Source organism: Calonectris borealis, chromosome 3, assembly GCF_964195595.1.
Source record: "Calonectris borealis chromosome 3, bCalBor7.hap1.2, whole genome shotgun sequence".
Lineage (NCBI taxonomy): Eukaryota > Metazoa > Chordata > Aves > Procellariiformes > Procellariidae > Calonectris > Calonectris borealis.
The window spans coordinates 85,970,969-85,986,583 of record NC_134314.1 but is presented as its reverse complement, the minus strand read 5'-3'; the positions used below and the strand labels follow the sequence as shown (position 1 = coordinate 85,986,583).

The 15,615-nt window shown below is 35.3% G+C and overlaps 1 protein-coding gene across 1 annotated transcript in view; it reads right to left on the bottom strand.

The window, feature by feature from the left end:
* Positions 1–15,615, bottom strand: part of RYR2 (ryanodine receptor 2) — a 445,326-nt gene that overhangs the window by 31,068 nt on the left and 398,643 nt on the right. The window contains exons 82-88 of the mRNA XM_075147916.1: positions 11,537–11,617; positions 10,457–10,545; positions 8,748–8,876; positions 6,338–6,442; positions 3,474–3,555; positions 1,039–2,342; positions 596–660 (exon numbers count right to left, since the gene is read on the bottom strand). Coding sequence (XP_075004017.1) covers positions 596–660; positions 1,039–2,342; positions 3,474–3,555; positions 6,338–6,442; positions 8,748–8,876; positions 10,457–10,545; positions 11,537–11,617 — 1,855 coding nt within the window. The remainder of the gene's footprint in view (positions 1–595; positions 661–1,038; positions 2,343–3,473; positions 3,556–6,337; positions 6,443–8,747; positions 8,877–10,456; positions 10,546–11,536; positions 11,618–15,615) is intronic.

Sequence of the window (15,615 nt, the reverse complement as noted above, 5' to 3'; positions counted from 1 at the left end):
GCTATGTTTTGCTTTCCACTATTTTTATTCTGAACTAATCTCATTAACATTAGATTTTAACATATCCTAAAAAGATTAAAATGATCATTTATCAAATGCTAACACTTGTTATTCATAAAGATGTGAGAGTACTCTGTAATTCATTGAAATTACATTGGAACATTAAGGTTTTGCAAAATCCAAATAACTCAAAACAGTTCATAGCAAATGGGACGGGCAAAACAGATTCAGTCTCTACCACTGATGGATAACAAGTCTTTGGAACCCAGGTGCTCTTACAATTTTTCCAAGAGATTTTCTTCTGGCTTTCAGACTTGCCAAGAAAAACTTAATCAAACACATTCTAAAAGAAACTAAATTCGACATTACAAAGGATGCTGCTGGAAAAGGGAAATTCATAAAATCTCTAAGTGATGCTATTTACACAGCATTTCCTTGCAAATGTGCACGGATGTGAAGGATGGTTACAAAAAAATCCTAACTGAGGAACATGAATGGACACAAAATTAAAGGCAAAGAAGTAAGTACAAATCAAGCTGTTTTTTCAGTGAAACAAAACACATTTTGTAGGATCAGAGGTTAAAGTAATACATACTCTGCTTTTTCAGGTTCAGATTTTGTTTCCTCCTTGTCTTCCTTTTCATCTTCTTTCACCTGCTCCTACAGAAATTCAGATTAAAAAAAGTGTCTAAACACTATTACACAATACAGAGTTAGTTAAAAGGATACACAGAGTGCAGAATGTTAGCCTTTTTTTTTAAACAATTTGAAACCCTGAGAAAAGATGATCCTTCAATTTACATTAATGAAGAGACATTTTAACACTGAACTAAAAGCAAACCAAAACACCATGTACTTAGAGAAGGCTGTGGGAATTCAAGTTTATGATGTCACAGAGGGTAAACACCAGTAATTATATGTGATTCCTTAAAAGACATGTCACAAAACCCAGAAAAACATAGATGCAAGTTTTGTTTCAAGACTATACTTAATATATGAAAGAGGGAAACACAAAGCAGAAAGGAAAGATACAGTTACCTGGATTTTTTCCTGCACCTCAGGCATTGGAGCTAAGGAGGGAGTGCTCAGTAAATCACTCAAACCAGCATTTGGATTGTGAGGGATCAATTTATACTGTCCACCTTCTCGTTTCAAATCCAAACCAAATATATCTGAGAGTAGATCACTCTCATCTGATAAAGTTCTCAAATCTGTCAAGTCCTCTGTAGGCAATGCAGCTTCTGTTGGTTTCCTCTCCCCCTCTTCTCCTTCCCCACGCACCTCATCCTGAGTGGGGTCTGGCATATTAGCTAATAGTTCAGCCACTTTGATTTTCTTTGCTCCTTCTACTAGGCTTCCCCCAAGCAGCAAACTGCATATGATGCGAAAGAAGCCTCGGACGACATTACAAGCAAAATGTAGTAAGCCCATCAAAATGCTCCAATAGGAAGAAAACAAAGCCATGACCATGTCCTTCATGGTCATTTTCTTCACTTTTTTCATCTGTTTCTTCAGGCTTTTCATGCTAAGCATTTTCATAACAGTCATTAAATTATACTTGAGAGCTACTAATGCTAACTTCATGGTCATGAGAGAGAAGAAACCCATTCTAGGATCCTGTTCCTCAGGCTTATCTTTCTCATTCTCCTCCTTATTTGCTGACCTTTCATTCAGATCTGATTCAGAGATCTGGGCAGCCAGTTGCATTTCAAAGATGGTATCCTCACAGAAATTAACAAAAAGCTCCATCTTTTCTTTCTCCCCACCTTCGTTTACAACATCAAATATAAATTGTCTCTTTGACTCCTTTACCTGAGGTTTCTCCCACTGAGTCCGACTTGACTCACTTATTTCAAAATAAACCCGTTCAATGCGCTTCGCACTGCCCATTATTTCTATGCGTCCAAGGAAAGGCTGAAAGTAATTCAGCACACTCTCTGACAGTTCAAGAAAAGTTTGCAAGCGGGTATCATGGGGCATGTGTTCTGACAGGTTGGTCAGGAGAACAGCAACATTGAAACCAATGTCTTTGGCAGGTTCATGGAATCGTTTCACAAATTCCTCATAGTCCAGAGTCTCATTCTCATCTGTTTCAGCACATGACAGCAGAAACTCAGTTTCAGACTGGGTGTAATGCTTATGGCTTTCCATTGCCTTGTGAAAATCCCTCTTTGAAATTATCCCTTTACCATCAGGGTCATATTCTTTGAACGCATCAGAGGAAGTCAAATCCTTCAATTTTAAGAACATATCAAAAAACTTCAGAATCATCTCCACATTGTTGGACGATTCCACAAGCATGTCGACCATCTGCTTGCCAATAGTTCCATTCACAACATTACCTAGATGTGATGACATGAAGTTAGAGATACTGATGGCAGCAAATGTTTTGGCAAAGAGAAGTGTATAATAATGACTAGTGAAATAATCAAACAGTAAGAATTATAAACTATTGGCTAACACACATCAGAAAGCTAGCTGCAAAATCAGAAATCTTTTACTAATAACACTACCCTAAGACTTGGAAAAAACATGTGACTAAGTATTTACCATTAAAGAAAGGAAGAACTAACAAGCCCTACAGAGAGACATCTGTTACATTTAATATAGTACTAAACATGAGGCAGCAAACTATGAATTTTACTATAGTACAACATAGACAGAACTAGTGTCACATTAGTTAGGATGAGTAGCTCAGTAGGTTATTGATGAAGCACAGCCTGCAATACTAAGAATTTACTTTGTTTCTCAGTGACCTTCTATGAGCAAAGCAGTAGCAGCAGCAATGCATGCTACACTGCAATCTGCTGCATTTACTGGCCTCCCAGTTCTCTCAAGAAAATAAATGTGATAGGATACATGTAAGAAGCAAAAAGGAAAAACAGATCTTTGGATCATTTATGTGTATGTCTGGTTAGTCTAGTATTGGAAGCACTAATACAATACCATAAAGGAGTTAAAGAAATAGTACTATTTCTGGACAATGATCACATTCTCTGGGGAATCATAATTTCAGGTACTAGCTATAAAGGACCTTGAACCTGGTCACTAGATGAATCAAAGCCTGTTCTTTATGGCTAAGATCAGTACCAAAATAAATGCAATATATTAAAGGTGTTAATAAAATGACTGATAAATGGTTCAGTTCCTAGAACTCAGGATTCCAACTTCAATAATAAAAAAATTTTTCTCCTAAGCCAAAAGAGAAGCCAAGTTCATGGAAACAAAGTAAAACTTCTGCCAGAGCTGGATTTTATACAATTCTGACATTCAGAATTAATATAAACTATATCAACTACATTATATAAGTCTGCCATTCACTTTAAGACCTAACAACTCTTCTCACAACTGAGACATGGAAATTAAAAACCCAAAGGAAAATGCAGCATTATTTCTCACATGAAGAAAATCACAAAGGTAAAAACTTTACTAGAACAACAGTGAAAGAGGATTTCAAATTAAATTTTTACTACCTTCCAGCATAGACAGCAACATGACAACCATATCCTTCTGAAGATCCATTAATTCCTTCAGTAATTCAATTTGACTGGAATCCTAAATAATGAACACAATACATAAGAGATCTATTGACTTCTTTGACATTTATATATGTGCATGCATATTTCACCCTGTAAAAATGAGATTTAGAAATTAAGAAGCTAGTAGTGTCAAAGCTGGTAATACAGTGAAAATATATTTAATTGCTTGATTTCTTACAGTACATTTACAGGATCAAACATTTACACAGTCATCTGTTTAGAAGACAGTAATTTAATAAAGACAAAGTGAAAACTGAAGGTGATGAAAAAATTTAAAGCAATAACTGGGTATGTCAAGCTCACAGATGATGCCTCTGTAATGTTTCATGTCAGCTAAAATATTGTTGCTGTTGGTGTCATCAAGTTTACAGCTATGAAGACTTGTAAAAACAACCATGGCAGCAGCACATAGAGCTCAAAGTGTAACATGACTCAAAGTGAGTGATTCCATTATAGGCCACTGAACTTTTTTTGGGAGAAAGAAAAGTTGAAATAAAATTTCAAAATATTTATTAATAAAGTTCCATTAGTATATCCTTAAATAGACATGATATTGATTCTTTTAGCCATCTTTTATCTCATTCAGCTTATCAAGTTTACTATTTCGCTTGCCAATGATTTCAACCTGTAGTCTATCTGGATAGATTTATCCAACTACTTAATTTCTTCCTCAGTGATACATTGTTGCATCACGCTATTGACAAGGCATACTTGAGCATTGCTGGACTTCAGTGATTAGTACAACAAACTCAAGGTACTTCATGGCAATTTGGATCTTGGATTGAAAACACCACAAGTTGGAAATAATGAAGATTTCTCATTGATTTGTCTTGTAAGTTTTCATTATAAATCTTCTTACTTCAAAAGTTGCTTACAACCTGGATGATCTTTGTTCATTCAGATTGAAAATTTACTTTCATTTTCTGCCTCACAGAGATTTCTTAAGAAGTATTACCAATATCACCTTGTTGCTTCCTAGTACAAGACTAGAGAAGGAAAATGAAAAAAAAAAAAACAAATAAACAACAACAAAAAAAAACCACCCAAACAAAACAGTGATTTAGTTTTGTTCCTATTTAAAACTTGTTTCAAATATTCTCCAAAAGTGCTCTGGAAACTCCCAATTCAAAACAAAAACCAAACACTTTGCCTAGGCAGACCCCTCTTACAGACAAAAGCCATATGGCAACTCCTTATAAATCCATTTAGCCACACTCTACACCTTTGAAAACTGGTATTTCAACAGAATCTGAAAAGCTTATTAATATATTCTTGCAACAAATGTAAATGAACAAAAGAGCCCATATCTATTCTGGTCTTTCCCAAGGCTTCTGCTGGCCCCCTAAAGGAGCTCCCAAAAGCCAAGAGCTTGAGCTCCACACAAGAAATAGATGCTATCACTATTTATCATACATTTGGAGTAGACTGTCTTTCTGTCATCCCACAGAACAGCATGAGTAACTCCACACACTATAATGGATCTTGTGTACCATTACTTTCTAGATGCAGTAATTAAAAGATGCTATGAAACCACTCTGGGCACAGCTGAGACTATAAACTTGTCATTACTGTAAAAACAAAGCTTGCCAATAGCTACATCATATTTCTCAATCAACACATAGCTACCATGTGTTTGACTCGCTGTCAGTAACTACTTAGATACCAATTTCCATGTTGCTTTAGTGGTATAGGAAGAAAGTACAAATAGTCACCAGCTTGGCCTACCCAAACATAGACTAATTTTTCAATTCTTAAAATAACACAGATGTTCCAAAACCAGGACAGTATCTACAGGCACTTATAAATACACTTCAGTAGAAATTCAATGCAGCTCTCTTGAAAAACAGGTTTCACTGTGATGCCATTTGCTGGAAGAAGACCTCTATTTAGCCATAAAGAATGAGAAGCATACCTGTAGCACAAAGTATACAAATCTAAGCAATTAGGCTACTTTAAGCCATAAAGTCCCAAGAGCAGGGAGGAAAATCATTTGCGCAAGACTACTTCAATTTATGCAAAGAAAACTTACATGGATATATTTGGAGCCAAATAATAAAATCTAAAGACTTCAGAGCTGTATTCCTTAACAACAACTAAAACCTTTACAAGCTAATGATGCTTTTCTCTGAGAATGTCAAATTATGTAAAAAACTTAGGATCACTACATTCAATTAAGATGTGTAATTCTTTTAAAAAGGTAAGAAGTTGAAAAATGCACTGCTTAAGGATAGGATTCTTCTCACCTAATTTTAACCCCCTAAAGAGCTGTCTATGCCAGTCCCCTACACTATTTCTATAGTTTATGAAATGAGTACTCATATCCAAAGCAATTCCCCCATTCTAAGGTCTAATTACTCTCTTCCTCTACCAAGAGTAGAAAAGGCTTAGATGCAGACATGTGTTGAACTAGGGTTCAATGCCGGACACATCAATGAAGACGGGTCATGCATAAAAGGCTCATGCAAAATTGCAGAAAACACTGTGACAAAACTTTGGTATGAAAGAGAGGAACTGGCTAGTTCTTTCTGAATATCAGTGATATGCTTCATTTGCAGCTTGATCTAATCAGCTTTGTGTCTGTGACTAGTAATCCAATTACAGACCTGCTATTCACATCCACTACAATTTTGTAATTTACTCCCTCAACTCTATTGTATTCTATCACCTCTACCTCTTGTTTTTCCTCATATTTCCCCTGTTGACTGTTGTTATTAATGACTCGGACATATTAACAAGTCTGTTTATCTTTTACAAAGAAGTTAGTAACTTAAAAAGGAAAAAGTAAAACAAAAAGATACCTGAGACAGCTTCATCTGCATGTGGGCAAACACATGAAGAAAACCAACTACAGCATCCCATAGCCTGCTGTGTGCCAGACTTTGCTGATTCCCAGTACATGGCCCCTATTGGTCAGGCAACAAAAAAAAGAAAAGTAGAGTTTATTTGCAAGAAACTCAACAAAAACAGGAAGGAAGCTATACAGGCAGTGCATAGCTTGGGGCTGTCCTTCAGAAACTGCTACGAAAAATTAAACATATATAGAATTTTCTATTTAATAACACCACTGACTGTAAGCAATGCCTATTCCTAATAACCATTCTGCCTCTGTTTTAGCCAAGTTCCAATTTACTAATTCAAAGTAAAATTCAAAGTATATCTGCTTGCAACTTTAAACTGCGAATGCTAAAGGGGTACAGATCTTCCAGATGATTCTTCCCTATGTAGTTCTGTAAATCAGGAATAACTTCATAGAAGGTTAATGCAAAATTGTCATAAGGGATTACAGAATTAGACTCCTGATTCTTTTTTTTCCCCCAGCATATTCTAGCTGTTGTAGAACATAGTGCTAAAGAATATTCCAAAAATTCCAACTTCTGAAAAGCAGGAATACAAAATTTTTTGAAGCCTCAAAGGATAACAAAATCTTTACCAGCTAACAATGCTACGTGTGATTTGCCAAATATGTATACATTAAATACACATACGCACATGTATATACGCTGCCTCTACTCATATTTATTCAGTCCTATTCTATCACATTTCATCCTCATGAACTATAAAATACTATTTTTGAATTTTCATTTCATTAATTAGGAATTAAATTACAGTGAATTCCTAACATATCATGGAAGAACTGCTATATATTGTTATTTTGACAGAATTGATCCCAACCTCATTTATTGTGGAGTCCATCTCGAGTACAAATCTCTACAATTCTCAAATGCAAGGTGTGACTTCAAACACAGCATTGATGCCTTAAAACAGCCTTATTCCTGACAGAAAATACAATCTAATGTTCTGTTGACTAAATAGCAACTATGTTTTGCATTAACCTTAGTTTCTCAATGGATTAAAAGTGAAGACTTTAAAGTGGATAACACTGCTGCAGTCTAGGCCAAATTAAAACAAAACAAAACAAAAAAACTTCACTATCTTGCATACAACCAAAGGACGATTAAATCCAGTTGGCGGCCGGTCACGAGCGGTGTTCCCCAGGGCTCAGTTTTGGGGCCGGTCCTGTTCAATATCTTTATCAATGATCTGGACGAGGGGATCGAGTGCTCCCTCAGTAAGTTTGCAGATGACACCAAGTTGGGCGGGAGTGTTGATCTGCTGGAGGGTAGGAAGGCTCTGCAGAGGGACCTGGACAGGCTGGATCGATGGGCCGAGGCCAACTGTATGAGCTTCAACAAGGCCAAGTGCCGGGTCCTGCACTTCGGCCACAACAACCCCAGGCAACGCTACAGGCTTGGGGAAGAGTGGCTGGAAAGCTGCCCAGAGGAAAAGGACCTGGGGGTGCTGGTTGACAGCCGGCTGAACATGAGCCGGCAGTGTGCTCAGGTGGCCAAGAAGGCCAACAGCATCCTGGCCTGTATCAGAAATAGTGTGGCCAGCAGGAGCAGGGAGGTGATCGTGCCCCTGTACTCGGCACTGGTGAGGCTGCACCTCGAATACTGTGTTCAGTTTTGGGCCCCTCACTACAAGAAGGACATGGAGGTGCTGGACGCGTCCAGAGGAGGGCAACGAAGCTGGTGAAGGGCCTGGAGCACAAGTCTTATGAGGAGCGGCTGAGGGAACTGGGGTTGTTTAGCCTGGAGAAGAGGAGGCTGAGGGGAGACCTCATCGCGCTCTACAACTACCTGAAAGGAGGTTGTAGCGAGGTGGGTGTTGGTCTCTTCTCCCAAGTAACTAGCGATAGGACGAGAGGAAATGGCCTCAAGTTGCGCCAAGGGAGGTTTAGATTGAACATTAGGAAAAATTTCTTTACTGAAAGAGTGGTCAGGCCTTGGAACAGGCTGCCCAGGGAAGTGGTGGAGTCACCATCCCTGGAGGTATTTAAAAGACGTGTAGATGAGGCCCGTAGGGACATGGTGTAGTGGGCATGGTGGTGTTGGGTTGACGGTTGGACACGATGATCTTAGAGGTCTTTTCCAACCTGTATGATTCTATGATTCTATGATTCTATGATTATTCACTAATAACTGTAAAGTTGACTAAATTGCTAAGATTCCAAAAGAGTAGTGACAGTTATATATATTTTTCAAAACTTCACCTCCTACTAAAATAAATGCACTAAAATAATGTTGAAGCATAAATGCATCTATATTATATTTCTATCTATATTATATCTAGCTACATTACATCTTAATGCCAAAAGTATCATTAATTACCTTTCAAATCCATAAAATTCCAATGAAACTAATTTACCTGGATATACTCCGTAAGAGTATTGAAAACTTGTTTTGCAACCTGGATGGCTTTGGAAAAATTTCGTTGTCCTTGCTCATCAATAACATCCTTCCCAGAATAATACCAATAGAAATCACTAATGGATTCCTAAAAAACAGTTGTGAGAAGCACAAAGAGATTATGTAATCAAATTGCCTCTAACTGGTTATTCATCAAGATAAAAAAAATAACATTAGATAGCATTCTAGTTCTGAAAAGTACTTAGTTTATAAAGGTTTTAAATGATTCTCAAGTATTACTTCAAGAATTTTAGTTTCATCTCAAGGGGATCAATAGGAAAACAAATAAACTGAAATAAATAATTAAAAAACCCCACAGCAAACCTCAATGATATTAAAAAAAAAAAATTAGATCCACTGGTATCTGCTCTTAGAAATACAACCGCCTGCATTCTGAAAGGGAGTGCTCAGTAGTACTACCATGCTGCATGCTGTTCATTAAACAATCTCTCTTTATACTGCGTGCTTGACACCTGATCAATAGTGGGAGCAAATGTTGCTTTGTGTGCATGATTCCTCTTTCCTCTTCCCCAAAGGCGACCTTATTTCGTTTCAAAAAAGTAAGCAACGGAACGAAAATCATTGTGTTGTCCCTACAACTTCTACAGAATGCATAAGGCTAAAAAGCAATGTTGATAACAGCAGCAACTTAAAAAACACCAGTTTTCAACGCCTGGAATTCTCAGACCCAATAAATAAATGGCTAAAGGGAAAACTTAACCAGATAAATTAAAAAAACACAACAAAATATATTATCACGAAACAGTGATTTTCAGAAAGATGAGAATAACAGGTAAAAATTATTTATCACAAAATACGTTTTCATGTCTTTCACATGCTCCAATCTGGAAACAAATTCGATTTTTTTCCATTACTTTCTACTGGGTTGTGACAATGTAATGTTTTCATATTTAAAGATTAGGGAGATAATTCAAATTAGAGGGTTGAAGGGTTTTTAATTTAGCCTTCTGCTTTTGTTTTTTCTTTTTGGTTTTTTTTTTTTCCTCCTTAGAAAATGATGTGCTGTTCTTATGCTTCACTCCATGCCATCCTATGACTATCCATACAGCAGCCCAGTGTTCAGACTAAATCAAAACATGGATGAAAAAGGAGATGGCTGAAGCTTAACTTGAACAATACAAAACACTTTTCAGTCACAGGGTAGTTTCAGTCAACCACTGGCTAATGGTATTCACCGATACACTTAGTGTGTATCTACCTTCTGCCTGCTTTCATTGGTTAACAGACTCCATTGCATTCTTGCACATAATGGCCGAAATCAGTCTTTCACACTTTTATCACTTTTGACTCACAGTACAAAATAACAACTCTTAAAGAACTCTAACCAGTACAGAATTACAGCCTTTCTCATCAACATGGGCTACAGTGACCAGAATAAATGTCATGACAAATAAATGTGCTCCTCTAATAAAACTGAACATTTTGTGATAAGGATGAAGTTTGATTTTGCTGTAAACAGAACTTTTGTGGCAGCAAACCATGTATTGCTGAAGGAAATTCCAGAGAAATTAAGAAATTTGGAGTCTCCACATACAAACTTCTGCCTTACGATCAAAATAAATGAAATAAATCTTAAAAAAAAGGTAAATATTGTATAGATGCAAGTCATTATTGTCATCTACTTAATTAGTTTATAAGTTAACCTACCTGAACTCTTAATAAGTAATCCACAGTGGAAATTATAATATTAACAGTTGTGTTGTTACCAGTCTGAGTTCTCAGGTAATTCTGAAAATCTAAAAATTCAAATAAAAGTTTAATTTAAATTTATTTAAGTGTTAAAGACTTCCAAAACTACTCCTGCAAATTAATTCCGATTTAACATGATCTAGGAAAGTATAGCTTAAAGGAATGGATTTTTTTTTTTAAACTCTTTTTTTTTTTTGCAACAATTTCAGCATTTTATTGCAGAGATCACATAAAAGTGAACTTATGAAGCCAAAAGCTTGATTATCTGTTTCATCTGTAGAACTCTACCTTGGTCTTATTTTCATCTCACTTATGACTAATTTTACATCTCTAGCACTCCATCAATATCAACATACTTACACCTAGTATATATTTTGTTAAGCGAAAGCAAAATTAAATTGCATAGTTATATAATTCCTGATTACAAAGTCATAAATATGTCCAATGCCTAAAAAAAATTATCTTTTTTTTTTCTTTTTCTTCTTCTTTTTCTTCCCTAATAATGACACAGAGAACACGGGGAAATGTACTTAATAATAAAAATACGCTTAATATCATGTATTTGTTTAATTTGGTTTTGTATTTTTAAAACAGATGCTACTTCTTCAAGAAAGGTATTGTGTATGTTGTTATAATTTCACATACAATTCTAACTGACGTTAGTGCCAAATAGCGCACACCAGAACATACAAATGCCAAAGAACAATAAATATACCTTCCTGTTATATTTTTCCTCTGAATCTTCGCTGACTAGAAGTTATAAACCATGTACATTTTCCCATATAAATTTACCTTTCCTAGCAGGTCAAGATCCAAACCTCATCATTTTGGAAACCATTCTCTTTTCTACGAAGTTAAAGCTGATTAAAAAAACTGGCAATTTAATTCCACATAAATATTTTCCTTTCACGTGCAGTCTAGCAGCTACTTCACCTTTCATAATATTTTTATGAAGGTTGCCAAACCTTCAGCAATGAAGAGCTTTTCTCTTTAGTTACCATCACCTTGGCTTAGCTGACTGGCAGCCTGCCCACAAACCTGAATTATGTCCTTCACAAAGCAATTGAAGGAAGCGGAAGAGGTCACAGGTGAACTCATCATCCTGCATCACCTTTTCTCCTGTAAAAAGGCCAGATGGAAGCAGATTATCACAGGCTGCCAAGTAACACCCCATAGCCCCTGAAGAAAATCTCCATATTTAATTTTAAGAAAGAGAGAAGGGGAGAGAAAATTTATAACCACCAATCTATCTGAAGCACATATGACTTGTGCTTGGCAGATAGTTATCTGGTTAAAAAAAAAATTAAATTATGAAACTTAACTTTTGATTTATAAATATGGCAGCATGAGCTTGGCAACATTTTACAAATAATCCATGATTTAAATTCTTGTTTGACTTTGCTGGACATGAATGCTGCATTACATACAAAGGTTAGGATTGGGTTAATTTGGTTCCCATTCATCACAAAACAAGGTACTTAAAAATACAGAAAGAGATTTAATCAAACAGTAATGAAAATCATTCCTCAAATAAACTATTAGATTTTAAAATACTCTAAAATAACCCATGAAATTTACAGCTCTGTGCATTCTCAAGAATCATTTAGGCTGAGATATCTGAGGATTTAGTACCTGTCTGCTGCTGACAAAATGGATGTTGGGCATTTGTCTCCCTTGACAAAGTAAAGCAATAAACTTATGATGAACTAGAACAAATGCCTATGTGCTTTACCGAATTAGGCCCTTCAGTTCATTTTTTGGTAAATAGCTAATATCCAAATGTATAAAGCTTCAAATTATTTTCTTGATTCTTCACAGGAAACAGTATACTAAAAAGCCCTCAATTAGCACACAATTACTTCAATTACATCAATACGTACAGTTAACTTTGTACACTGACATGTGAAGAGGAGAAACAACCATTCACCCAGGAAAACAATCACGACTGAGGAAAATGTAGAACAGCTAATAAAATGACACAAGGACAACAACATAGGTGTTCAAAACAATAAAGGCCACTTATTTTCCATAAGGAAATTCCCATTTAGGACTTTGGAAAAGTATTTGGAAGGTGTAGGGCAACAAAAATGGAAGCCATAAAAACTTCTGCTTTTTAAGAATATACATCATTTGAATATGTGGCCAAGTGCTATTTGTAGACAACAAAAGGAAAGGAGATAAAAATGTAAGCAAACTGCAAAAGAATTTGGAAGATTTTTTTTAATGGGCAGATATTTTAGGCTTTTATCTGAACTTCAAAATCCCATGTCTACAAAGACAATATTTTTAGTACATGAAGAGAAGGAAACCAGAAGAGTAAATTAATTAAAATTTAGAAGAAAAAGAAAGCTTTTTTCAAAAAGGTTATAGACAATAATAATTACATTAACAATCACTGACATACTGTTATTTGGGTGGATAACTCTAATTATAATGTCTACATTTATAAATTACTATATTATTATAATTACATTATTACAGCTGAATTGTAAACAGTATTGTAAACAGTACAATTTGGAATATATATAAACACAAACATGATCAGAAGTTTAACTTTACATAAAGTCATGAATGATTACAAGTTCAAGCTAATGGACTTACCAATCCACAGCCTGTGAATTTTAAAGCGAGAAGCTTCAGTACAATGGTAGGTTTAGGAAGCAAAAGCATTTTGAAAACGGATATGGATATTTTAAAAGTACAGAATTTCACTCTTTCTGTTGCCATCAAGACATAATGTTTGGTATTAAGCGCACATACAAGCAAAGTATATGCCAACATAGTTTCTTTTAACATAGGGAAAGATAGAATGCTCTTCCCTCCTAATTCCAGATGTGTACTTATGGTAGTGGCAAACAATACACAATTCTTTCTCCAAGAATGAGCCAAATACTATAAATGACATTCCATGACATTTTTCTCCATCCCAGGTATAAATACCAGATATATAGTTTTTCAGTCACAGAAGACTGAAAACCCTTTCAGCTAATTAAACAATGAATAATAAATTACTGTTTCTGTCAGTGCTGATTAATGCATATATACAATATATGCCCGAGAAGGCAAGAAGGCAAAATCAAGAGGTGCCTGTGCACTTAGAAGTATATTATTTAACATTATATGCAGGTTCAGCCCTGCAAGATACTTTCATATGTTACTGGCCAAAGTCCAGAGTATAGAATATCCTGCAGGATTAGTCACTTTCCTTTTTTTAATTTAACTGAAGTCGTGTCATGCTTAAAGTTACACTTGGAGTCACATACTTTATTGATCTAGATTAATATTTATATTTTGCAAAAATAAGCATTACAGAAAGCCAAATATTTGGTGGATCCTGTACCTTCACACATGCAATGCGTGTAGCTTGACTGCTGAGATGGCAATGATTTTAAAAAATAATTCACAAGGAAAACTGCTGACGTATTACTGTTGGAAAAATCAAGCCCATAAAGGGCCCAACCATGCATTTCTTGCATATCAAGATATCACTGAATCAAAGCCAATTGTATGAGTAACACTACAGAATAAGTTACAGAATAATATTTTTCCACCTCTATTTTTCTTGCCCTATTATCAAGTAAGATTTTTCAGAACAAGAAGGAAAACAAGTCTCAAGGTAAAATGATTATACAGATTAATTTATGAAGTAATCTTCTGGCTTTTAGTACACCCACTGGAATTTACGAATTTTTATAAAATAAGTTCCAATTTTAATACTGGAAGGGTTTGGAAGGGTCTTTTAATTAGCTCCACTGTAAAGAAATCACAAAATGAATACAAGTTATTGCAAAATTCTAGAAAATCAGAAGGTGTTTATCAGAAGAAGCTGAAAGGTCCATCCCTTTTGGAAATATTTTTACATATTTCAAAATGAAGCAAAAAAACCCTGTTTCAAACAGCTTGGCCACACTAAGATTTAAAATAATCCTGGTTTTCAATTTCTACAGCTGATCAAAATCTGACTAAACCCAATGTTAGTATTGACAGGAATTTTAATTTTCAGATGTTACTTACTGACTGCAAGTGGTGTCTCACTGGCAACTACAGAACTGAAGTGCAGATCCATTTCTTTCTATAAAATCTAAGAGAACAACCTTTGTTGCTGTGCACACAAATTCATGCCAGTACACACAAAGATTTGCATAGATAACGTACTTACAAACATACACACTGCATATAGTATGACTTAGGTTGTCATTAAACCATGTTCTTTAATTTCTATTGATATGATGTATATTCTGGCATATATTTGCTTAGACATTAAAATGCTGCCATTGCTCATGCTGTATGTAAATGATATGGCTACACACATGAAGGCTTTAAGCCTGTAGTTTTTGCAAAACTGGTAGCTTGTGTTTGTGATATATAGGAACAGAGGTATCATGTGTAGGAAATGAAAATAAGATTGAACGAAAAATGAAATACATGGGTTTTTTCCTTGAAAGTACATGTGTCCAAGTAATTCTCTCTCTTTTTTTTTTTTTTTTTTTAAATTCTCAACAGAAAAGATCTGACTTCTATTATTACTCAGAAACATTGGTCTGATGCTACATATTACAGAAATATACAAATACTTTCAGCTTTCAAAAAGGAACAGGACTTCTTTTTGATGGCTGTTAAGCAAGAGCAAAGCTCTCCCATGATAAACCAAGTGAATTTATTCTTATCACAAGACCCGGGCAATATTCGGTTGGATTGTGAGTACTGCATGCCTTTGACTTCTCAATAATCTGATTCAAATAAGAAAAACACTTGTTTTCTCACAGAGTGACACATAACAATTTCTCTGAACTGAAGCTACTTAAGTTCCCTTTTAAATGCAAACACTGATTTAAATACAGTGTCATAAAGGTGGAAAACACCCCTCCAATGTAGGCTACAGTGGATCACGCAAAATTTAAACATCCATTTTAAGTGTGACTAGGTTGGTGAAGGACAAAAGCATATTTATTGATTTCACATTATTAATGGCTGAAAATAGCCCTGATGTGTACCCTTATTATAGCTATTTATTATATGGCATGTGTACCATTCTCAGTCAGTTTAATAAGAAGGTCCTTTAAGACCTACTATCAGACCAAATTTCATTCTAAAATTGTATTTTTATGAAAATAAGC